This window comes from Ovis canadensis, chromosome 20 (assembly GCF_042477335.2).
Source record: "Ovis canadensis isolate MfBH-ARS-UI-01 breed Bighorn chromosome 20, ARS-UI_OviCan_v2, whole genome shotgun sequence".
In the NCBI taxonomy this organism is placed as follows: Eukaryota; Metazoa; Chordata; class Mammalia; order Artiodactyla; family Bovidae; genus Ovis; species Ovis canadensis.
The window spans coordinates 46702041-46727929 of record NC_091264.1 but is presented as its reverse complement, the minus strand read 5'-3'; the positions used below and the strand labels follow the sequence as shown (position 1 = coordinate 46727929).

General features: G+C 40.4%; 1 protein-coding gene and 1 non-coding gene across 4 annotated transcripts in view; both read left to right on the top strand.

Moving 5' to 3' along the window:
- The window catches only part of CARMIL1 (capping protein regulator and myosin 1 linker 1), a 306445-nt gene that overhangs the window by 149054 nt on the left and 131502 nt on the right, over positions 1–25889 (top strand). For all 3 annotated transcript variants that reach the window (XM_069563603.1, XM_069563602.1, XM_069563601.1), the window contains exons 6-9: positions 3948–4045; positions 4383–4453; positions 4683–4756; positions 20553–20628. In XM_069563603.1, coding sequence (XP_069419704.1) covers positions 3948–4045; positions 4383–4453; positions 4683–4756; positions 20553–20628 — 319 coding nt within the window. The remainder of the gene's footprint in view (positions 1–3947; positions 4046–4382; positions 4454–4682; positions 4757–20552; positions 20629–25889) is intronic.
- TRNAG-ACC (transfer RNA glycine (anticodon ACC)) lies at positions 12696–12767 on the top strand. The gene has a single exon. It is a non-coding gene; the product is annotated as a tRNA-Gly (tRNA).

Genomic DNA, 25889 nt, shown 5'->3' with positions numbered 1-25889 from the left:
TCGAAAAGTTAAAGGAAAGTGAAAGTCACTCAGTTGTCCGACTTTTCAAGAATACTGGAGTGGGTAGCCTTTCTTCCCAACCTGGGGATCAAACCCAGGTCTCCCATATTGCAGGAGGATTCTTTACCAGCTGAGCTACAAGGGAAACCCAAGAATACTAGAGTGGGCAACCTATCCCTTCTGCAGCGGATCTTCCCGACCAAGGAATTGAACCAGGGTCTCCTGCACTGCGGGCAGGTTCTTTACCAACTGAGCTATCAGGGAAGCCCTAAGGTTGAAAAGATGAGCTTATTATGAAGATAAGTGGCAAAACGGGAGTTAATGGGTCAACAATGGAAAGGTGCTTTACAGACTCTGGCGGTTTCTATACTTTTCTAAAGAAGTAGGTACCCCTTTGTGGTGTGGTTTGCATCAATAAAACATGTCCTCTTCTGGAGACAGCTGCATGTTGTATAGGGTGAGCGCTGGAAGTAAATTTTTGATAAACCAATTAATTTAACTGGATAAAAATAATTTTCAGATATTTTTCCATGTCAACAATGTAAGTGTGAGGTTTGCATAGAGAGCAGGCATGCTTGTCACTGAGTTCACTGTTTTTGCCACATGAACTATTTTCTGACTCTTGTGTAAATTAAATGCACATAATCCCTGGTGGCTCAGATGGTAAAGAATTCACCTGCAATACAGGAGACCTGGGTTCGATCCCTGGGTCGGGAAGATCTCCTGGAGAAGGGAATGGCTACCCACTGCAGTATTCTTGCCTGAGAATTCCGTTGGACAGAGGAGCCTGGTGGGCTATAGTCCATGGGGTCGCAAAGAGTCTGACACGACTGAGCGACTGAGAATACACAGTGTAAATGTAGTTGGTTCAACTGCGTAGTGCCACCTATTAGTAAGTGGTAGGATGTATTCCGTGGATGGAGGAGCCTGGTGGGCTGCTGTCCATGGGGTCACACAGAGTCGGATACAACTGAAGCGACTTTGCATGCACTGGAGAAGGAAATGGCAACCCACTCCAGTATTCTTGCCTGCAGAATCCCAGGGACAGAGGAGCCTGGTGGGCTGCCATCTATGGGGTCGCACAGAGTTGGACACGAGTGAAGCAACTTAGCAGCAGCAGCAGGATGTATTAATACATATCCGTTTGCTAGGATTTTGGTTGACGTGTTATGACATTTGTTGTGATAGCAATTTCATGTCTGTCTTTCTGTCTTACATGCATGCCGTGTGTGTGTGTGAGTGAGTGCCTTGTGGTGCGTACACAGAAGGCTCTGCTGTTACTTTGCTGCAGGCATAACTCTTGTGGGATAGATTTTTCCTTTTCTCATTTTCTGTGCCTCATGTTCAATACAAAAGAAACAGTTGCTGCCTTTTGGATGTTTAGTTCTTATGAGTTTATCTCTTGTGTAAATAAATACACTTGTTTCATGAGACTCTTTTAGTCCCTGATACCTAATTTTTTTTTTTTTCACTTCTGAAAAAAAGAAAAATGAGAGCTGTTACAGAAGGAGAGCTACTTGGAAAAGCTCAGATAGATACTTTGGAAGGGTGGTTTTGCAGGTGAGGGAAAATGCCAGGTGCAGCTTCCTCAGGCAGGAAGCCTTTCGCATGGACGTCTACACCAGCTGCTTCCCTCACCCTCCAGGTGATCTCTTCTGCCCCCAAGGGTGACTCTCTAGTGCTGTTTTGGGAATAAAATTAGACTCTGGTTTCTGAACCAGATTAGTTTGTTTGCCACTATAATCCTAGGCTGCCATCTTCCTATTTCTAACCCTTCCAGCTTCCTGCCTTTTCTCAGTGTTTGACTAGCTGAATTTCATCCTGTGTGTCATTGAAACAACATGCTCTACAGTTCAGCCAAAATAAAGCAAGATTTTAGAAGAGAAATGTGATCTCAGATAAAGCCAGACATAAATCTAGTTTAGTGTGTCCATGGTTTACTTAATTCATCTGTGTAAATGCTTCTGCTTCCAACTGCTCCACTCCATCTTTGCATAAAAGCTGGCTTTGCTTTCTTGTAGCCAGAAAATAGCAGAATGATGGTCCTGAACCAGGGTGAACCATTCCAAATTGCCAGATTCTGTCATGTCACTTTGATTAGGAACATCTTCTTAAACCCACAGTTGCCCCCAAATCGAGAACTTTCAGAATGGTGGGGGTTAATTACAGGTGTGTTCAGGTGATAGAGTGAAAAATTATGCTGCATTTAGGGGATATCATAATTTACACAAGAATTTGAAGGAGTTACTGGCATTTGACTACAGTTGGTTATATCTGCACATGCTTCAGTCATAAAGATGATAAAAAAGTAGGAGTATTTTTCAATGCTAGCAGAATGCTTGTACTTACATGTTTGAATAGGTATTTGAGGTTTTCTCTAGGAGTAGAACAGCCCAACTAGGCAACTTGTCAGACTCCAGCACATTTTATCTGGACTATTCATTCAATCAGAAAATGGAAGTAACTGGGAACATTTTTCTCTACAAGGTGATTGGAATTCATAAGGGTGAGAATTATACACATAGCCAGTATGCTTTTGACTCATTAAAGATTAAAATAATGTTCAACTAGCTTAAAAAAAGATTAAAATAATGTTTAGTATGACTTAGTATGTCTATTTCACCCACTTTGCATCCAGGGCCTGTCATGGTCCTGGGTGATTCCGACCTGCCAACAGCCTTCCTCACCTCTTCCCTCCTGCCCACTTTACCCTTGATGGACACATCCTCGACCTGTCAGCTCCTGGCACGGCTTCTCCTGGGGTGAAATCATCATTTCGTCATCTCTCTTGAACTGCAGTCCCTAGTCTTTCACTTTCTCTTCCTTGGTACCCATACTTGGACTTTTGGGGGGCCTCCTGGCTGTGGATCCCTTGACTTTTGCCCTCTTTCCACCTCCTTTCTACCTCCCTTCCTTTCCTATCCACCAAGCCCCATGTGTCCATCACTTCAGTGGGGCCCTGTCAGTATCCTCCACTCCTTCTGTCCCCACTGTGTTCCTGGCTCGCCTGCCTAGAAAGCCTGCCTCGCTGCAGCAAGCAGACTGCCTTGCCTCCACCCACATTTGGGCAGCCGGGAGGTATAGGAGAAGATCCCACAGCTGTTCAGCTTGCTGCCACCAGCATTTCGGGACCTTCACTCTCCCTGGGCTCTTAACAGTCTCGGGAGGTTCTTTTTCATTTCTCAAGTTATTTACTCTCTTTATTTCCACAGTTTGCCCCAGGCTTCTCCCTGACCCCTGTACAAGTTTGTTTCCAGTACTGTCTGTTCATCTGACACTCCTTGTGTAGTCTCTGTGTGGCTCCTCTCCTCGTTGCCCGGAGAATGAAACCCCCACCCCTTCATTTGACCTCTGAGGTATCCCTGTGACCTGGTTCCCACTTAGCTCCCAGACTTCTCTGTCCTCTCCTCACTGTTGCACCTTATTTGCTAACTGATTTGAACTGTGTTCAGTCTCTGGTGAGCACAAGCTCCCTGGGATTGTAGTCCGGAGGAAGAGAGAGCAAACAAAACAGCTCTTCCAGGGTGCAGTGCTCAGGTTCTTGCTGGATGTTTGTACTATTGAAGCACAGAAGAGGAGACTTGTACTTTGGTTCCTTGAAAATTAGTAATTTATATTTAATATATACATAATCTCATAAATTATTATTAGATAACCTTAAGTGGAACACACCAGTTTTTAACCACTTTAATAAAATTAATGTTATGAAAGAACTAAATAACATGGAGACTATTTGCATTGTTAGATACCTTTAACTTTTTATCAAGTTTCTATAGTTCTCCAGCTCCCTAGTCTCAAAAAAAGATGGAATTATATTTACCAAAATGAAAATGATACCCATTCTTTGTTTAAAAAAAAAAAAGATGCATCACAAAATAAACTTTGGAGTGCAATTCAGAAAACTTGAGTTTTGAAATATGTTGTTGTTGTCATTGTTGCCCTTACAGAAGAATCATGAAAAAAGTCTTCATGGAGCCATCTGAGCGACTGGCCAGTCTCCAAGCTCTGTGGGACAGCCAGACTGTGACTGAGCAGGGCCCCTGTGGTGAGCGTGCCTTTTAAAACCAAAAAATAAATGGTTGGATGGATGCCCTTTTGCCAGGAAGCTAAGTCTATTCCTAGTGTGCTACCGTAAAGGTACAATTACTTTTAAGGTGTAATTAGCACTGCACAGACTTTAGATTGGTGGACAAACGTCCTATATTTAAGCTGTATTGCATCCTGCTATGTACTTACTATAAAACACGGGGGAGAATCTTTGCTGTTTTCCCCAAACGGAAAGAATAATCAGCATTGTTAACGTCGGCCATATTTAAGCTTTTAAATTTTACCTTAAAAATCATTTGGTCGAAAACCTGTCACACTTCTGTTGTCTGACTCAGGTGGATTTTCTCAGATGTATGCCTGTGTTTGTGACTGGCTTGGATTTTCCTACAGGGAAGAAGTACAATGGGTAAGTGTATCTGTATGCATGCATGCACACATACTGTCTCACACACACCTGGAGAATATTCCAGTATTTGGCTTATTTCTCCTCCCCCCCATTCATTGCTTGCTTAAAAATCTTCCTTCTTCGGATTACATAAAAATCTGCCTGTGTCATTGTCTGAGTCTCTTTGTGTCTCTCTTGCATCTCTGATCATTTGCGGGGACTATTTACATAACGAAATTGTTTCAAATAGGATGTGGATACAATTTATCTGACACAAGACACCAGGGAATTGAATTTACAAGACTTCAGTCATCTTGACCACAGGTAAGCTACTTATTTTTTCTTTCCTTTTTTCACTCCTGATTTTGCTTTCAGGGCTGACCTTGTTTGTCAATAGTTACCCGTGTTCATTATCTCCAGAGACTCCTTTCCTAAGGGGAATCAGGAGAAGCTACGAATCTCTGACTTTTGCTTTTTCCTGTTTCCTATGTGTTCATCACTATAAAGAGTTTGGAATGGGGGTGCATGAGTGTACCTCAACGTGTAAACTGTGGAAACGATTTAACTCTTGGGTTCTCATGCCAGCCCGCAAGTCTATTTAATCCACCCTGTATATAAATTCTAGTACTATTTTGCCTAATTACCATTTAGAACATTTTTCTATGAGGGAACTTTGTGCTGAAATCCTAACAAATGACTTTTAGTTTACAATTTCTTTCTGTAACCAGGATGGCTAGGGTTTATATGTATATATTGGTGGAAATCAATTTTCCAGTACCTGCCTTAATCATAAGGTAGATATCAACTGATATCTGTAATAAAACCATGAAATGTGTTACAAGTTATTTGAGAGACTTTAGGTTTTAGGATGTTAACTTTAATATCTTTAGGGCTGTGGCTTGTGCGATCAGACCTCAGAGAAGAACCCCAGAGAAGTTACCCCTTCTCTCTGCAAGGGCAGACTCTGCAAAGTGACTTTGCTCCTTGACAAAGCTGAGAATCTGAGAATTGTAAACCTCCCCCACCCCTCCCCAGAACTTACCTGGTCATTTATCTCAACCTATCTCAATCTTTTCAACCCTAGAGATGGTGCTACCTATTTTTTTTTTGTGTGTGTGTATGCGCTAGTCACTCAGTTGTGTTGACTCTTTATGACCCTGTGGACTGTAGCCCACCAGTCTCCTCTGTCTATGGGATTCTCTAGGCAAGAATACTGGAGTGGGTTGCCATGGGCAGATACGATAGCCCCATTGCAAGGAATCCCAGCTAAAGAAATCTTTTCTCTCTGGAATGGAGAGAGAAATTTGAGACTCCATCTGTATTTTTTATGCCAGTGGTCCCAACCTTTTTGGCACCAGGGACCAGTTTTGTGGAAGACGCCAGTTTAGCTTCTGCTATATGGCCCTGTTCCTAACAGGCCACAGACCACTCCATGGCTCAGGAGTTGGAGACCCCTGTTTTATGCCATTTGGACAGTCGGAATTATAAAGAGGATGATTGCGTCTTCTTACTGCTAGCATCTCACCCCCAAAATACCAATGCAAATTATTTTGCCACTTACCTGGCAGGAAATCTGGAGTTGTAGCAGGGTCCCAACTGAATTGAGCAAAGAAGTATACTGGGTGGATATGACTTGTCTCTGCACATCCTGGGGCTATGGAGGACAGTGAAGCAGGCTCAGTTGTAGCTGTAGATACGGCTGAAATGCCTGAAGCCCCCAGTTCTCAAGCTTGGATATGACTGGTTTTTGTGGAATAGGCAGTTTTCTCCTGCTTAGAGCTATCCTCCCTCTTCTTACATTTGCAGGAATGTCATACTCCCCATTTAGGCAAGGTGTTTTCTGTGTAGCTTATGAAAATGTGAACTGAGAAACAAAAAGGGAAGATATTTTACTTTGTATTTTTTCAATAAAAACAGAATAGAGCATATAGAATAAGATTAAAATAGGTAGGCCTACAGTATCCAATCTCCAGTCCCAGGATCTCTCTTGCACTTTTGTTTATGTGAGTTTTCTCATATTGGAAATTGAAACTAAAATAAAAAGGTTGAGTCCTTTAAAAATAACATGTTAGCATATAATAAGTTTATGTTAAACCTATTTTTATAAAAAAATGGGTTATAAAAGTAACTTTTCTTCTAACATAGATACCATTTTTTAAAAAAATAACTATATTCCATAACAAAAGTCAGTCAGCAAGAAAGGTGGCATCAGTTTACCTTTTTGGCTGATGATTTTGACTTCTGATTTAATAGAAGGCAGCTGGATTCTCATATCTGCTGCTGCATTCAGTCTGTTAGAAAATGTGTTTTGACTGAAGAATTAGGAAGAAAGTCCAAACATATGCAGATGTGCAGTAAGGATGGAGTATTTTTAATCACCGTTTCACATGATTACTTGATGTTCTCTTTTGATACTTTACCACAGCTCAGCAAGTGTTGGAATCTGAAACCATTATCAGTGAACTTCACTCGTTTAGAAACTGTTGGTTTACTGAGTTATGCATCGCATGCAGATATTTCACTGTTGTAAAATAGTGGGGAGAAACAAAGGCATTTTAAAACTATCACCACTGATCTTAATCAAAAAATCTTTAAGAATGGCAAACCTTGTCATGCTCATAGTGGCAGATAAAAGTTTCCCGAAATTCAAATTTTTGCTTTGAAGATATAATTTTACTATTGGAAAAAAGTGCTATCAGGTGATTTCCTTGCCATGACTGGCTAACTTCTTAAGTTTTAGAGAAAATATCCGCTAACTCCTAAGTCTGAATAACCGTACTTTGTCATTTTTTCCATGGTGTTCCATGAGAAAAGAGAACTAATTTTGTGAGTAACACTGAGTGTAAAGAAAATACTTGACATTGAGACAGTTATCACTTTGGTATATAGAGGAAGCAGGTTGTGTCGACTTCTGTTTTGTTGCACAGAGTATTTAAAAGGCCTGTACTCAGGGGCTGAGATTTGATAAAAAGAGTACTTTTTACTTTTTCATCAAGGACATTTTTGTAAATATTTATTTATTTGGCTGCACCAGGTCTTAGTTGTGGTACGTGGGATCTTTAGTTGTGGCACGTGGGATCTTTAGTTGTGGCACGTGGGATCTTTAGTTGTGGCATGTGGGATCTGGTTCCCTGACCAGGGATCGAACCTGAGCCCCAGCATTGGGAGTGTGGTGTCTTAGCCACTGGACCACTAGAGAAGTCCCTTGTCAAGGACATTCTTAAATGATATTAACCTCCATTTGTGTGGCAGTGAAGAATATAGTGACAGCTAGCACAGCTTGGTGCTACTGCCTTGGTTTGTGCTAAGGCACCAGCAGCTTTCGCCACCATTGCTTTTGCACCATTCATGCAATGTCAACATGTTGGAGTGGACACATTTGTTTTAGTATTAGTATGAAGGTTTCTTTGAGCTTGTGAACCTCTGAGTGAGTCATGAGGTTCCTGGGGTCCATGGACCATATTTGGAGAACATCCAGTCTGTAGGAATAAAAACATGTAGCGCAGCCTGAGGTATTTCTTCAGCTTTCGTTTATTATATCCTTCATGATTTTTGCACTGTTAATAGATTATACACAGTATCAGTGCTAAACTTTCCAGTTAATCCCCTGTGCTTAATTTGGTGATTAAACTACATCTAACTGCTGTGCAGTGTGTGCTTGGTCATGTCCGACTCTCTGTGACCCCAAGGACTGTAGCCTGCCAGGCTCCTCTGTCCATGGAATTTGCCAGGCAAGAATACTGGAGTGGGTTGCCATTTCTTTCTCCAGAAACTGTATGTGGAGAAGCTACCAAATACAGTTACTTGAAATATGTAGAGTACTATCTAAATCAAGAATCTTTGTCAAAACTTAGAATTTTCCTATTAGTAGATTTTTCCTAATTCCTTAGCTGGAGAATTTTTATTTCACCACTAAATACTGCATTAATGGGATGAACCTATAGAACTTCCCAGGTGGTACAGTGGTAAAGAATCTTCCTACCAGTGCAGGAGGCGCAAGAGATGTGGGTTCCATCCCTTGGTTGAGAAGATCCCCTGCAGAAGGAAATGGCAAACCACTCCAGTATTCTTGCCTGGAGAATTCCTTGGACAGAGGAGCCTGGTGGGCTATATAGTCCGTGGGGCTGCAAGGAGTCAGTCATGACTGAGCACAAGTCATCGTCTACTTCTCTTACTAGCTTAAGGGCTTGAAGAACATTTTTTTTTGTTCCCGAGACTCTGAATTAGAAATTGGAAACATTTTCTAGAGAGGGCCTGATAGTAAATGTTTTAGGCTTTTTGAGGCAAACCAGTCATTATTGCAATTATGCATCACAGCTGATGTAGATTGAAACAGTTCTAGACACTGTAACTGAATGAGTGTGACTGTGTTTCAAGAAAACTTTCTTTGCAAAAATACATGTTGTGGGGAGGTGGGAGGGGGGGTTCATGTTTGGGAACGCATGTACACCCGTGGTGGATTCATGTCAATGTATGGCAAAACCAACACAGTATTGTAAAGTAAATTAAGTAAAAATAAAAATTAAAACACACACACACACAAAATACATGTTGTGGACATTAGCTTGCTGACTTCTGCTATAGATCAGTGGCTTCTGATGTGGGATGTATATAACCAAAGGAAATGCAAGATGAGCTGCAAAAAACATTATTGTTGGCTCCTTTTAAAGTTTCTTATCTTAGTTTTATAACATACATAATCACAATTGTATATTTAGTATATAATAATAGAATCTTAAAAATTTAGAGTTCTCAAAGCTTTTTAACCACAGCGAGCTTGTTTAATAAAAATGGAGACCACTGCTCAAGACATCTTCTCTCCTGCTAATGCCTAAGTACTTGACTTTTTTTCAGAGTTCTGTCTTAATCACTCTGATCTTTAAAGTGTATGCCCTCTTCTTGAGGATTTGATTTTTCCCCATAGTTCTTACTGTTAAAATTAGATCCAGCTTCTATAGAAGAGGCTACTCCCAGTCCTGTTAGATGGCCTGTATTAACAGTATTTTTCTAACCAAGTTGCAACAGATTATGTTGCATGAACATTTCTCTGTATTAGAATGAACATGCTTACTCATGAAGGAACAGTCTGTACTTAAAGGGCACAGTAGTTTGGAAGAATTCATAATGGCAGAATTTGAGTGTGATATGGGTCATTTGAGAGGTTTTACAACAAGTCATGTTGGTACTTTTCTCATTTGAGTATGAGTTAGGGAGAAGAGAATGGAGGAATTAGAGGTGCAAGAGGAAAGATTACATGGGTTGCATGTTCTGGAGTTTTTTAGAAAATACAGGCAGTAGTTACCAAATGTATCAATAAATTTTCCACTGTGGCAGTCAGCTCCCATGTATCTCTATTTGATCATAATTCAGATATAAATAAGCAGTTTTGTTTATAGTTTACATTTATTTAAATGAGATTCTGCATGCTTTTATACATAGCTGTCCCTGAACCTGATCATTTCAGCTGACTTCCTTCTGGAAAGCCGTACACCTTTCATATAGTTGGTCTGAATGTTCTCCTGATTATCCATCACTCAGAGTTTTCTTTTCTCATCCCATTCTTTCTCCCCATTGCATTTGGTCATCAGAGGTAGAAACATCCATTCTTAATGGTCCTTGAAATCATTAGTGCTCCCACAATGGAAGTTTCATGAGGGCTGGGCTTTCTCTGTCTTGTTCACACCATATGACTTGATGCTCTGAAATCAAACCAGTGGCTCAAGGAGGTTTTTCAAGGGAAACTGAACTGCTCTTGGGGAGTAGATCAGAGTCCTGGGAGGCTGAAGGGATTAATTTTTTAAAAGTCCATTGGATTGCTCAAATATCTTCTTTCCCATACTCCAGTTGATCATTAAACATGGCATTCTTCAGCCAGTTTTGCTCTATGTTACCTACTCCAATCCAGGGCTGAATCCTGTCTGGATTCCTATAAAATTCTGTGTGTTTCTTTCAGTTCACTCACCCAGGTCACTGTCTTTTTGCACTCAGGAGTTTGTAGCTTCCTTTTTCTAGGACCTGCTCAGATCCAAAGTGGAAGGTCTGGTTGTTGTGTATGGTACTGATGTTAATGCTGCAGATCTGGTAACAGGGAAACCAAAAATGGTATTGGCAGCTTTATCATCTGGAACACAGGATGGAGGAAACAGTAATCCCTATGTGACCCCATCACCACTCATAGGAGATGGATTTGGAAGAAGGTGTGGGTCTAGGGATGGGGCAGTGCCCTTGTCATTATTCTCATCACAGAGACCTTATTGATGTCCTCACCTGGGAGCTGCTCTTCTTCAGACATATGCCCAGTGTTTTGATACATGTTAAATCACATGACTTATAGAGCCTCATGAACCAAGAAGAAGCGTATGTATCATATTGAGGCTTCCTACGAGTCAGCATACTGTCCATTGTTTTCACTGTAGACCATCCTCTCTGTTCCTGTGTGTTCTCCTACCTTACCAGACCCTTTAGGGTCTGCCCAGGAGCTTCGATGTAGATTTACAAGCAACTTGAATGCTATAGTTGATGAGTGAATTAATTGATTCTAACTAAGGAACTATCAGAACTAAATGTGAACTTAATTTTAAGGGAAGAAACCAATGTAGAACTTCTTATACACCTAAACACACACGTGTGTATATGTATGTGTGTACATTTCTGGGAAGGACAGTGAAATTTTGAAAGGGCTTGAAGGAATGTCCCATTTTAAAAGTATTCCTGTGTGTTATAATATATGAAATTAAAAAAAAAGTCACAAAAGAACAAGGCTTTACTGGCCATATCATGGGTAGAATTTGATCTAGAGCATTAAGATATCTAAAGAAAGAATGTCTCAGTTTGATGTAAGGTGGTCAGTCATGGGGATTCGCTGATAGCTCAGTTGATAAAGAATCTGCCTGCAATGCAGGAGACCCTGGTTTGATTCCTGGGCCAGGAAGATTTGCTGGAGAACGGATGGGCTACCCCTATTCTTGTGCTTCCTTTGTGGCTCAGCTGGTAAAGAATCCGCCTGCAATGTGGGATACCTGGCTTCGATCTTTGGGTTGGGAAGGTCCCCTGGAGACGGGAATGGCTACCCACTCCAGTATTCTGGCCTGGAGAATCCCATGGTCTTTATAGTCCATGGGGTCACAAAGACTCAGACATGACTGAGTGATGGTTAGTCATGGAAGCCTTTACAGGAAAAAGTCATGAAGTCACTTTTGGCAGTTTCCATCCAAGCATTGCCCAGGAGAAAAGGGCACTAAGCCAACAGACTTTCAGTATATTGACTCCTTTGTGGATAAACCCTTTCCTATTTTAAGATGAATTCATCAGCTATTTAAATCTAATACCATTAAAATTTGGATTTATCTTAAAAAAAAAATGTAGGACTAGAGACCCTATTGTTGCTGAATAAGCATTCAAGTGTGAGGATGACAGCGATCATGCTGGATCCAGCCAGTTAGTCTCTGGAGAAGAATAGGAATTAGAAAGTGCCTGGAAAAATGTCCATTCAGTTATTATTCATAGCTTTCCAAATTTTTTTTAAGCACATTCTTAAAATTTGTTCTAGGTTAGGTTATCAATGGGCCAAAAAGACGCATAGATTGAAGAAGGCTTTGTTATACATTTCTCATGGGTGCTCTCAACGGTCTGTGAGCTGACATGTTAAAAATGTAATTACACTGTAATTTGGAGCGGCAGGGAATGATGAGGGTAGAGGTATTGGTGCTGAAGACAAGAGAATATATAGCTTTAACCACATCGATTTTTCTTGTTCCCTGAAGATTTTGCAGTGGAGCTAATCTTATCCATCCTCTAAAGACTCAGCGACATGCATCATTGAGCCTAAACTTGGCTCATGAGAACCCAGCCAGCAGTTCATCCCTTTCAGATTCATGTTTTTGTGTTGTCATATTTTATACTCATCAAGGTGACATTCACGCGCCTGAGACTTTCACGGAAGAGTTTGGATTAATGTTTCGTAAGGTTGTCCTAAGGCACTGGTTTAATTCTTTCCTAATCTAAGCTCCTTGTCTTTATTCCTGCTCTCGTTTAAAAAAGGAAGAAATGCTTTTTGGAGTGTGAAATCAGGTGTGAAGAGCCTTAGCCTCTGTTTTCCATTCTTAAATTTCTATAAATCTGTAAAACAGTGGTCTCCAGCCTGGGTCAGATGGACTGTGTGGTGAATGATGATATATAGAGGAGCGTGGAGAAAGTAGTAGAACATATTTTATGCTTATTTTGTTCTTCTCTGTTTTGTGTGTGTGCATGTATTATTAAGACTTCCCTGGTGGCTCAGAGGGTAAAGCGTCTGCCTACCATGTAGGAGACCTGGGTTCGATCCCTGGGTAGGGAAGATCCTCTGGAGAAGGAATTTATTATTATTTTTTTACTGAGCCCCCTAGTTGGCTCAGTGGATAAAGAACCGCTTGCAATGCAGGAGACACAGCAGATGCGGGTTCAGTCTCTGGATGGAAAGATCCCGTGGAGGAGGAAATGGCAACCCACTCCAGTATTCTTGCCTAGAGAATCCCATGGGCAGAAAACTATGACAGGTTACAGTTCATAGAGTCACAAAGAGTCAGACATAACTGAAGTGACTAAGCACACACACACGCACTAATATATTAGTACAGTTGTGCATGTATATAATTTATAGATAAACACACAGATTTGGGGGAGATGTGTGCTCAAAATATTGAGTTGGCCAAAAAGTTTATTTTGGTTTTTCTTACAGAAAAACCCGAAAAAGTTTTTGGTCAACCTGATACTTTCCAGTTAGGAGTGAATGGTCAGAAAATTTAGAGGCTACTCGTTTAGGCCTCTGGCATTGTCCTCATCTATAAGGTGTTTCACACTGGGATGTCCTTATCATTTAATAATCTATAGGACATACTTCTATATAAATTAGAGTATCAGGCAGGATTGGTGTTCCATGACACCTACAATTTTTTAAAACTCTCTAACTCCCAGTTTCCAACTAGATATAAAGGAGAAGAGTCTAAATTATCCCCAGAAAGACTATCAAATGAATATATCAGGAAAATATGGCTGTAGTTGTGAGTTTTACTAGCCTTTCTGGAAGAGAGCTTTTATCACTGTGTGCACGCAGCAAGCAGGAGAGTGGCCAGACTCTGCATTCTTGCATGAAATACCTCCTGCAAGCTTTTAAACATTTGTAAGATTTCCTGGGGGGAGCTCTTCCATTCTGCAGTGCATGGATACCCTACAGATGATCACGATGTTGTTCACTGGATTTTTACTATCTTTGTGCTTTTCTCACATCTATTTTGGGGCTTGCTGGACATCTTTCAAATTTGTTCGTTGATGCTCTCCTGGACTTTTCACACTATTTAAAAGTCACAGTGCTTTTACAGTTTCAACGAGGAGAGGTAGGCAGGAGGAAGAAGGACTAAGGAGGGAAATCTGGCCCCAAAATAATAACTGAAAAATTAAATTCTTACTAAGTCATATAGATCAGAAAGATTAGAAATTCTAATTCAATAGATTATCCAGAATCGAGAATCCCAGAGAAACTTAGCAAGTGATTTAGACTCTGAATTGCTCGCCAGCTTCTTTGTTTTTGCATTTTAACTTCTTTTAGTAGCCCTCAAATATGAGTTTATTTTTGATGTCCAGAGGAGCAAATGTCTTAGAATCGGCTTTCAAATTAGGAGCTAAGTGGTTGTCGAAATGTGATGAAAGGGGTTTGGAATTTTTGATCTGGAAACCCCTGGATATAACCACCCTGGATTCCCCTGTAGAGTAGATTGAAGACTCTTGACAGTATGGAAAGTAGCTGACTTATTAGTGAGATGATAGCACAATGGTTAAGATAATCAGGTCATAGGTCACACCGCCTTGAATCCTGTCTCTTTCCAGACTAAACTTTGTGACCAGCTCTCTAACCTCGCTGTGCCTTGGGAGAGGAGGTTAGGCATTGTTAATGACAACGCCTCCCTCCTGGGATTATTGTGAAGGCTACATGGATGAATGTATGTACGTGCTAGTACATAAAAATGTTTAAATGAATGCTTGCTAATTTTATTTCCTAAAAGACTTGCCCTGTTTTTAAGTAAGCAACTCTATAAAGTGACTAGTTTTCTTAACTTAAAGGAAATCTTTTAGAGTTGCAAAACCTTTTGTTAAGAGACCGTTTTCTGGTCTTTTCTGTGTTGCTTCTGTTTTGTTAGTTGTATGCTGGTATTTTCTTCTAGAAAGATATAAGTGAAAAACTTGGTTCTTTTGAGTTTTAAGGGAAAGTTTGGATAGTTTGAGGTGTCAACTGCAATGAGAAGTAAGAACTGCAACTTTTATAACTAACCCCAGCTAATGGCTGGGTTGACAATACCACCACACCAACTCTATATGTAGTATATTTACATCAGGAAAAAGTTAGAGTGTAGGAGCTGTCTTGTCTCCATTCAGCAGAGTATTAAGAAACAGTTCAGCCACATGACCCCGAAGGATATTCACACTGGATCTTGCTTTTCAGTGATTGCAGTCTTAAAATGTTTTTGCTCCCACTTTAAGAAGGGTCACATGAGATAATACATGAAAACACTGTTGCCATGTTGCCAGTAATCAGAGGCTTCCCTCAACTGCTATAACTCTTTAAGGCTAACTTCAGATCAAAGCCACATGGTAATGAAGAGTCTCTTAGGAGGTTGAAGCAAAACTTCAGTTCAGTTCAGTCCCTCAGTCGTGTCCGACTCTTTGTGACTCCATGAGTCGCAGCACGCCAGACCTCCCTGTCCATCACCAACTCCCGGAGTTTACTCAAACTCATGTCCATCAAGTCGGTGATGCCATCCAGCCATCTCATCCTCTGTCGTCCCCTCCTCCTCCTGCCCTTAATCCCTCCCAGCATCAGAGTCGTTTCCAATGAGTCAACTCTTCGCATGAGGTGGCCAAAGTACTGGAGTTTCAGCTTTAGCATCACATGCTGCTGCTGCTGCTGCTAAGTTGCTTCAGTTGTGTCCGACTCTGTGCGACCCCATAGATGGCAGCCCACCAGGCTCCCCTGTCCCTGGGATTCTCCAGGCAAGAATACTGGAGTGGGTTGCCATTTCCTTCTCCAATGCATGAAAGTGAAAAGTGAAAGTGAAGTCTTAGTGGGATACAAAATAAAAGGCACAAACTAATGGTAAAAAGCTGTTAATCACATCCCCCCATGAGAAAATCAGTCAAGAAGACCAGCCGAGGTGTGTGGAAAACTTTCTACGTTATGTAATATAATCAGTACATTATAAAATATAATCATTATGTAGTAATAAACACTACTTAATGAAAACATAGGAAAGGATTGGTCCTGAGAAACACAGATGCTGGCAGGGAAATCCAGGGAGTTCTTTGCAGTAAGTAATATCAGTACAACATGTGAACGCAAATTGAGTCTTTATCCAAGATTTGCCTCTGTGCTCACTTGTAACTGTGCTCTAAGAAGGCCATCCTGGAAAGTGAACTCTCAGAAACGGAATTAGTTACATCACATCTTGTGTATTTTCTGTTTAAGTGGGACCTAATCAGAGGGTGAGGGAGGCAGGCACAGGGACAGTGGGCTGGCAGCCGTCGCACGATTACCTTATCTAACCTGGTGTCACACGGCGACGCTCGTGGACATCTCCATCTGTGTTGTTTCCAGTGTTTGACAATTATGACCTAGCTGTTATGAACAATTATATATGATTTTTATATAAATAAAAGTTTTTATTTCTCTTGGGTGAATACCCAGGATTGAGATTGCTGAACCATGGTATGTCTTATTTTTGTCGTTCAGTCACTAAGTCATGTGCGACTCTTTGTGACCCCATGGACAGGTGGTTCTGTGGTAAAGAATCTGTGTGCCCATGTAGGAGATGCGGGTTCATTCCCTGGGTCTGGAAGATCCCCTGGAGAAGGAAATGGCAACCCACTCCAGTATTCTTGCCTGAGAAATCCCATGGATACAGGAGCCTGTTGCGCTACAGTCTATGGGGTCACAAAAGAGTTGGACATGACTTAGTGACTAAACAACAATGGTAAAAGTATACATAAAACTTCATAATAAGATGTCATCAAACTGTTGCCCGCCTTGAGCATGCCATTTGCTTTCCCAATAGGAGTGTATGAGGTTTCATTTGCTCTGCACCCTGGTTAGCACTTAACATTGTCACTTTTTTTTAAAAAAAAGCAGTTCAGCAGGTTTCCAGTGGTATCTTATTTTGGCTTTAAATTGCATTTCTCTAATGGCTAATAATTTTGAGCATCTTTTATGTGCTTATTTACCCTCAGTGTATCTTGCTTGATGAACTATGTGTTTCAATCTTTCTGCTCATTTAAAACACTTGCGTTGTTTCTCGTTATGGACTTCTGAGAGTTCTCTATACATTTTGAGCACCAAGTCCTTTGTCAGAAATGAGATTTGCAAATATTTTCTCCCAGAGTATGGTCATCTTACCTTTCTTTTAATAGCATCTATTACAGAGTAAAAGGTTTTGATTTTGAGAAAGTCCAGTTGATTTATTTTTTTCTTTTATGGATCATGCTTTTGGTGTCAGATCTAAAAACTCTTTGATTAAGCCATTCTTTGCTCTGTTGACCATCTCTTCTGGGATGGTAATGTGTTTCTCATCTAGAAAGCTCACACACTTCCTATAAGGATCTTTCCTGACTGAAGTCTTCTCATAATTGTGTCTCTTATTTGCACCATAGTGCTGCATATTCACTGTATAGCAGAGGGGTTATTTCACTCTATTATGGTTGCTTTTATTTTTTGCTAAGCTGTTCTAGGTGGTGAGTGTCACAAGGGGAGGGACCGTCTTGCTGTGTTCATTGTTGCCTCATTCCAGTGATTCATGCACAGTGGGTGGCACTCATTGAACAAATGAAAGGAGTTGCTGGGCATTTTCGGGCTTTTCTGCCTTTGTACGTTGTTGTTGTTATTGTTTAGGCACTCAGTCCTGTCCGACTCTTGCGACCTCATGGACTGTAGCTCCCCCAGGCTCCTCTGTCCATGGGATTTTCCAGGCAACAATACTGGAGTGGCTTGCCATTTTCTTCTCCTGGGCATCTTCCTGACCCAGGGATCGAATCTGTGTCTCCTGCATTGGCAGGTGGAGGATTCTTTATTGCTGAGCCACCTGGGAGGCCCGCCTTTGCACATCCTGTTTCCTAATTACTTACAATACTCTATTTCCCCTTCCCTGACTGGTTGGCCTCTCCCTATCTCTCAAACCTTGCAGACCCTTCCCCATTTGCTCCAGGCTGAAGTACTCATGTCCTCCGATGATCTTAGGGCAGTTGGAATATACTCGCTTTTTCCATGGTGCTGCAGATAGCTGAGGTCTTTGCACCACTGGAAGACAAAAAGTTGCCCATATTCATCACTTAACCCTCAGAGCCTAATATCCCTACCCAGGACTTAGTAGTACTCAATAAATATTTATTGAATGAATTATGATGTATATTTGTCTTTTTCTAATTTATTTTTGACGTTAAAAAGCCTAGGCATTAACATAATTTAGAGAAACGTTGTGGGCAGACCATGCCAACATGCATGAGTCCCATCATTTTTGTGGACAGTTTTTGCTATAACAAAGTTTTATATCATCCGTGGGACATAGTTTTATAATTCCTTTAGGTTATGAATATGGATCATTATAGACAAATTTGAAAATATAGTACAAAATTTGTGTTCGAAAAAATTCATATCATCTTTAATGCTACCACCCAGGCAAGGTGTCTGCATAAGATTTTGCTGTATTTTTCTTCTGAGGGGAAAAAACATGTCTATATTTGTGAGCATTTATGTCTATTATTTTATATGTCATTTTTACCAATTATGCTCATTGACTCTGATCGCACAAATATGCACCTGGAATGCTGTGTATTTTTAAAATTGAATCTTGTACTCCAAGCATTTCTGGTATCATTAAGAACTGGATTCTACTTTGAGTGTACCAGAATATTTTCAAAGTTTTTACACATCATATGTAGGCTGACACTGTCCTACCCTCTGCATTAATGTGAAGCCTGATCCTGCTAATGATGTGCCCTTCAACTCCTGAAAATGAATTCATTATGACAAAAGCCAACTGTACTTCAGATCTCATCAGGTGGCGTAATACACAATAAAGAGGTCCTGAAGCATAGTCTCTACTTGACATTAAATCCACAAAAGGAGATGCAGTGAGAATGATTTGCTATCATTCCTGAGTGATGAAGTAAGGGAGAGGACTCGGATAACATGGGCTTTGGGGGCCCTGTATTATAAGGTGGAATTCACTCTGAGAGAAGCTACAACTGTCATTAGACATCAGGGAGAAATGTTGAGACTTGTTCTGAGCAATTGGTTGGTGGAGTGAGATGAGAGAGTGGAGACCCTAAAACAACTATGGCAAGGATAGTTGTTCTTGTTTTTTAATTTGAAACTTGTTTTTTTTTTTTTAAATGTAAAACTTAGCAAGCTTAATAAAGAGGCCTTTCGCTGGAAAAGATGGCATATAATTCCTTGGCATTGTTTTTTTTTTTTTTTTTTTTTTACCACCTGTGGATGCTCATGTCACCTTTTAAAGCAAATCTGATGAAACTACACACACGGGCTTTAGAAGCTGGGTTTTGACTGTAGTGGTGTCCAAAGGGACCTGCAGTTTCACTGTAGGTCTCCTAGCATCTGTTTCTTCATCTGTAAAATGCAAACAATAAAACCTTCTAAGGTTGTTTTGAGATTTAAATGAGTTGGTCTATGTAAAATGCCTAGCATGGGGCCTGGTACCTTGAAGCTTGGAAAGATAGTGATTTTTCAGCTCTCTTTCCACCTTCTGCTTTTCATTTCTGTTTCAGTAAAAATTTGTGCATTTGCTACTAGTCATGCCCTGAAGATAAAATTGATATGGCTTCCCTGTAGCCAGAAATCTAAAGAAGACAGGGATGTGGTTTTCAAAGAACTTACAACCTGGAGTGATAAGGAATAGATGTTTAAACATCAAACTATACTATAAGGCAGAATAAAATAAATGCTAAACAGAGGTGTAAATAATGTGCTGGTTGTGGTGACCTGGGGAACTTATAGAGGAGAGGATTATGATATAGGCCTTGAAGGATACATGGATTTTCATAGCTGAACACAGCAGGAAAAGATAATTCTGATTGTGAAACTGCATGATATGTTTGAGTAGTGAATTGTCTGCTTTTTGGCTTGAGCATGAGTGAGCGGCATGTTGTGTAGAGGTCAGGCTGGAATGATAGTGTGGTGGCTGATCTCTGATGTGAATAGCTTCACTCCATGGCTGAAGAACTTGTATGAAGCGTAAGACAAAAAAGCAAAAACCCAAGCAACAAAAACACACTTGGGCTATCTCATGTGTATAATCAGTACCTAGAACTGCAAGAAAGATACCAACTGGTTGTAGGATGCTTGCTAATAAGCATTGGGTATCCCATCCGATGTGACTTATAATAAGACTGGTACTGTCCTTGCTTGCCATATAAACTCCTCTAGCCAGAGAGCATATGATATACTTGATGAAGAATTTATGAAGGAGCAATGTAAAGAAATAAGAGTTGTTAGTATGGAATTGGGAGAAGGCAATGACAACCCACTCTGATATTCTTGCTTGGAAAATCCCATGGACAGAGGAGCCTGGTGGGCTGCAGTCCATGGGGTCGCTAAGAGTCAGACATGATTGAGCAACTTCACTTTCCCTTTTCACTTTCATGCATTGGAGAAGGAAATGGCAACCCACTCCTGCATTCTTGCCTGGAGAATCTCAGGGACGGGGGAGCCTGGTGGGCTGCCGTCTATGGGGTCGCACAGTCGGACACGACTGAAGCAACTTAGCAGCATCAGTATGGAATTAGACATAAGATATCTCTTAGAGCAAGGACGGCCTCTAAGCAAACACTGCTACCAACGTCTTTTCCTTTGGAAATAGAAATCAGAGTCCATAGAGGTAATTCATCTTCAACTTTAAGGAGTTCTGTTTACATCGTTCTGAAGATCTGTCCTAAAGTATGTACTTGTTGTTTAGGGGTTGAAATAGGTTTAGCTGAATGTTTGTTTGTAAATAATAGAAATTAACAAGTGAACTTGGATGTCATGGATTAAAAATCAGACATTATTGTAAGAGATGTTCATATATTTTGTTATTTCCGCTTCTAGGGACTTAATACCTATCATTGCTGCTCTGGAATACAATCAGTGGTTCACTAAGCTGTCCTCTAAGGATCTAAAACTGGTAAGTAATTGAAGATGTTGCTTAGCTTTGCTGAATTTCAAAAACTTGAAAATTATAAAAAACAAAAAACAGACTCATATTTGTTTTGCAACCATACTGGTGAGCTGAATACATGTTATTTCTTAGGGAGATACTTTCCTATAAATGATCTGCAGAACATTTTACAAAGTTTGTAATGGGAGATGCTTCAGAAAAGTACTTCCTCATGTTTTCAGCTGCTTCAGGCAATTTTAGATGATGAACAGAAAGGCACATTTAGTGGAGCCTTCTGTATACCCTCATTCCACCGGCAAAAACTATTAAAGTTACATTTGCACAGCTGCAAATAGCAGATTTTATGTTCCTATCTTGCATTCCATCTCCACAAAGCTTCCCTTCCTGAGAATTTAGGAAAACATTACCAAGGTAGAGTTGGTCTGGAGTTTTGATAGTTAACATTAATTTTCTAGATGAGGTTTTGGACAGATTTATATGTAAGCAAAATGAAATCAAAGTGAAATCTGTTCATTTTTATAAGACATGGGGGAGCCAAAGTTTTGGTCTGTTTTATTAGTAGAAATAAGATGCTCTGTTGGTGTTTGTTTGTTTGTTTGTTTGTTTTGTCTCCACAATTTCAAAGCAGCCATTTGGACAGAAGCTTATCCATGAGTTAGGTTTCTGCTGCTTCGTTTGAGCACAGGAGATAATTTAGATGTTTTAATGGAGACTCCTAACATTCATGTCTCCAACTTTCAGAGGTCATAGAAACTGGGGGGTTAAGATTTTCTGAGTGATGGACGTCTAGGTTGCTTCCATGTTCTAGCTGTTGTAAATGGTGCTGCAGTGAACATTTGGGTACATGTATCATTTTCAGGGTGGCATATGCCCAGCAGTGGGATTGCTGGGTCAGATGGCAGTTTTATTCCTAGTTTTTAAAGGAATCTCCATAGTGTTCTGCATAGTGACTGTATCAATTTACATTCCCACCAACAGTGCAAGAGGGTTCCCCTTTCTCCACGTCCTCTCTAGCATTTGTTGTTTGTAGATTTTTTGATAATGGCCATTGTGACTGGGGTAGGGTGTTAGCTCACTGTAGTTTTGAAGGAATGGAGATGCAGATGTAAAGGTTTTGTAGATATAGTGGGGGTGGGTGGAAAGAGAGGAGGGGATGAGTTGAGAAAGTAGAATTGACATAGATATGTTACCATGTGTAAAATAGATAGCTAGTGTGAAGCTGCCATATAACACAGGAAGCTCAGCCTGGGGCTCTGTGATGACCTAGAGCTGTGAGTTGGGGGTAGTGGTGGTGGGAGGGAGTCTCAGGAGAGAAGGGAGATGTTTATGGCAGAAAGTGAAGAGGAGCTAAAAAGCCTCTTGATGAAAGTGAAAGAGAAGAGCGAAAAAGTTGGGTTAAAGCTCAACATTCAGTAAACGAAGATCATGGCATCTGGTCGCATCACTTCATGGGAAATAGATGGGGACAGTAGAAACAGTGTCAGACTTAATTTTTTTGGGCTCCCAAATCACTGCAGATGGTGACTGCAGCCATGAAATTAAAAGACGCTTACTCCTTGGAAGAAAAGTTATGACCAACCTAGATAGTGTATTCAAAAGCAGAGACATTACTTTGCCGACTAAGGTCCATCTAGTCAAGGCTATGGTTTTTCCTGTGGTCATGTATGGATGTGAGAGTTGGACTCTGAAGAAGGCTGAGCACCGAAGAATTGATGCTTTTGAACTGTGGTGTTGGAGAAGACTCTTGAGAGTCCCTTGGCCTTCAAGGAGATCCAACCAGTCCATTCTGAAGATCAACCCTGGGATTTCTTTGGAAGAAATGATGCTAAAGCTGAAGCTGCAGTACTTTGGCCACCTCATGCGAAGAGTTGACTCATTGGAAAAGACTGATGCTGGGAGGGATTGAGGGCAGGAGGAGAAGGGGATGACCGAGGATGAGATGGCTGGATGGCATCACGGCCATCAATGGACGCGAGTCTGAGTGAACTCCGGGAGATGGTGATGGACAGGGAGGCCTGGTGTGCTGCGATTCATGGGGTCGCAAAGAGGTGGACACGACTGAGTGACTGAACTGAACTGAACTAACTGATTTGCATTGTTTTATAGCAGAAACCAACACAACATTGTAAAGTAATTATCTTCCAATTAAAAAGTCTGAAAAAAATTGAAAAACTTTCCAAGTGAAGAGATAGCATTTGGATTGAGAACTGGATCTGTTGAAAGTGGAAGGTTGAGACTTGCTGGTGGCCAGCCTGCTGAACTTGCCTGGGGTGTGAGTGGCTTAAGGCATTATAGATATAAACTTGGGTGGAACTCATTTGGGGATTATTAAGAGCCAATGTGGTTGACAGTAAGAATGTGGGCTTAGAAACAGAAATCTGGGTTTCAGATTCGGACTCTTACTACAGGGCTGTGTGACCTTAGATACATTGCTTGATCTTCCAGGGCCTCTATTTCCTATATCCCTGTTACTGTGAGCTAATTGGAACTCATGTCTTATTCATCTCCATTCAGTGCTTATCAAAGTACGTGGCTCACAGTAGCTACTCAGTAAAAGCTGGTTTAATCAATAGATGTCAAATGACTTTTGTTGAATGAATGAATGGACACAGCAATGTAACTCATTTGCAGGTTATTGAGATGAGTAAATTATATATATATAAAATATATAAAATTATAAATTTTATAAATATATATAAATTATATATATATATATATATATATATAATATATAGTGGCAGTGCTCAGTTGTGTCCGATTCTGTGACTCCATGGACTATAGCCAGCCAGGCTTCTTTGTCCATGGGATTTTCCAGGCGAGAGTTCTGGAGTGGGTTGCCATTTCCTCCTTCAGGGAAACTTCCTGGGATTGAACCTGTATTTCTTGCTTCTGCATTGGCAGGCAGATTCTTTACCTCTTTGCCACCTGGGAAGCCCAAATAATTTATATGGAAGTTCTAACACAATGTCTAACGTACTACAGGCATTTCACAACTGTCAGCTGTTATTGTCATCCTCACAATCAGATTAGCAAACAGGCTAAGAAGTGAACAAATGGGGGAGCATGAATTATGGAAACTGTATCAGCTAAACAGGGGGGTGTCTGAGATCAGTGATGATGGAAGTACGGATGGTGACCCCCAGGGAGTGAGTGAGCAGACAGCCGTGATGGGAGACCTGGGAATAGAAGCCTCTCATTTGCTGTTTGCAGGGATGGGGACCGTTTGCAGGCTGAGCCAACAGAGACTGCAAGTGTGCGAGGGGAGCCATTCGAGGAATGAGAAGTAGATTAGCCCAGGGATTGTGGGATCAGAACAATGCTTTGCTACCAAGTCAGTTTTCCTGGCTCATTCAGACATTCACCTAAGCCTGTGATTTTCAAAATGGGGCACAAGAGAGCTCTGAGGAAGTTGTGGACATCCCTCTTTTGGAAATTATCTGAAATCACTAGTATCAGGCCACTGGAGCTGCTGTTCTATCATTACTGCGCCCAGGCAGCATCTCTTTTTTAAATGCCTTAGGTGTTTAGGAAAGAAAACACACACGTAATTATTTCAGTCTTGGCCAGACAAAGCATGTAAATGCTTGTGTGCTTTTTTGGATGCCCTGGGATGGTGGGAAGTGGAAGACAGGATTTGAGGATTATTGCTTTCTCTGCTTTTCTAATAACAGATTTAAACACAAAAATGTGTATATTTTTAATGCTTAGTATTTAAAAATGAGAAATACTCTTTGGGATATCTTTCTGCAAGTTTTCAAAGAGATTAGCAGTTTTTCCATGTTTGTTACCCAAAGTTAAAAAGAAATGATACTTTGCCTTTGATGGCTATTGCAAGATGTAATCTCGAAACATTTTCTAATAGTTGGTTTATTTGAGGCACAGGAAAGCATTACACCTTCTTCAGCTTTTTTAAAACACAAAGTGTAAAAAGAAGGGGCTTCTCAAGTTGTATGAATTCTCTGGTTTATTAAAATTGCTCCTTGCACAGCAGAAGTCTCCTGTGCTTACTGTCCCACAGGAAAAATGTGACTTACATGCTTTATGCTGATCTTATGAAGTCTGTTAGCAGTCACTATTCCAAATTTAAGTAGAAGGATAGAGAGTTTTTTGTTTGTTTGTTTTTGAAGATATGCCAAATACGCAATTAGGGCCAAGGTTCTGGACTCATAAAATTGCAGTAGAATTGGGATTTTGCTCAACTCTCTTTTTTATCATTTAGGCAAGTCAGTGAGCATCATTAGGTCTTTTAAAATCTTTTAAAAATTATGTGCTTGGACCAGATATGGTATGTGGTTCCTTTCAGTTTCAAACTTCCATATTTGTTTTATTTTGAACGAGTTCATTTGTTATTTTATAGTGATTGCTCTAGTTTTCATGCTATACATTTGATTTTAAAATAAATATAAGCTCCTAGAGAGCTATCATATTAACTTGTTAAAAAAAAAAAACCAACTTTTCCTTAAATCTGTAAACAAAGTGCTGAACATGCAATAGACATTTGGGGAAGACTACTGTAATGGTATCATTTTCTTGATGTCCAAGTTTGTGTGTGTATCTCTTTAAAACATCCATCCATGTATATTCTTTGGTGTAGCAAATAACACTTTTCATGTAGTTGGCTTTAATAAAAGGTAGAAAATTAATGTAATCATGACTCGTCATACCTCTCCCCTACTGGCATGTTAAAGAAAAGTTGGACACACGTTTCCTACATTTTTATAAATTTTAATTACAGTAATAATTTCCAGTGAGTAGATGAAAGCCTTGCTTCACAACTCAGCTTTGGTAAATTACTTTTCTGGATGCTCTCAGATAGCCCTGGAAAGGTGATGATACTATGGATTATTCCTGGAAATTAGAATAATCTTCACAAAGACATGTCTGAGTAATCACCTTTTATCATAACACAGAATAAGATCAGTTCCTCTAGTTGTATATTGTAAGGCGAAGAATGGTACTAATAAGGGGTCAGCATTTTGAAAATCACCACCGTCAGCATAATATAAATTGCAGGCATTGGGTCACTTGGAATTAATTTTCCTCTCCCCTCATCAATCTGTGGGCCACATTAGAAACCCAGGAATAGTATGAAGGCAACATTATAAACCCAGAGGAATCAAGCAGGACACGAGAATTATAAAAGCTTTAAATTCTGTGCCTCTTGGTGGTTTTCCAAGTCGTTTTTCTAAAGGCTACTTGACTGGAGAATTTGTGCTACGTTTTATACTTTTCCAATAATGGTTAATCCACTTGGATATTTATGATCT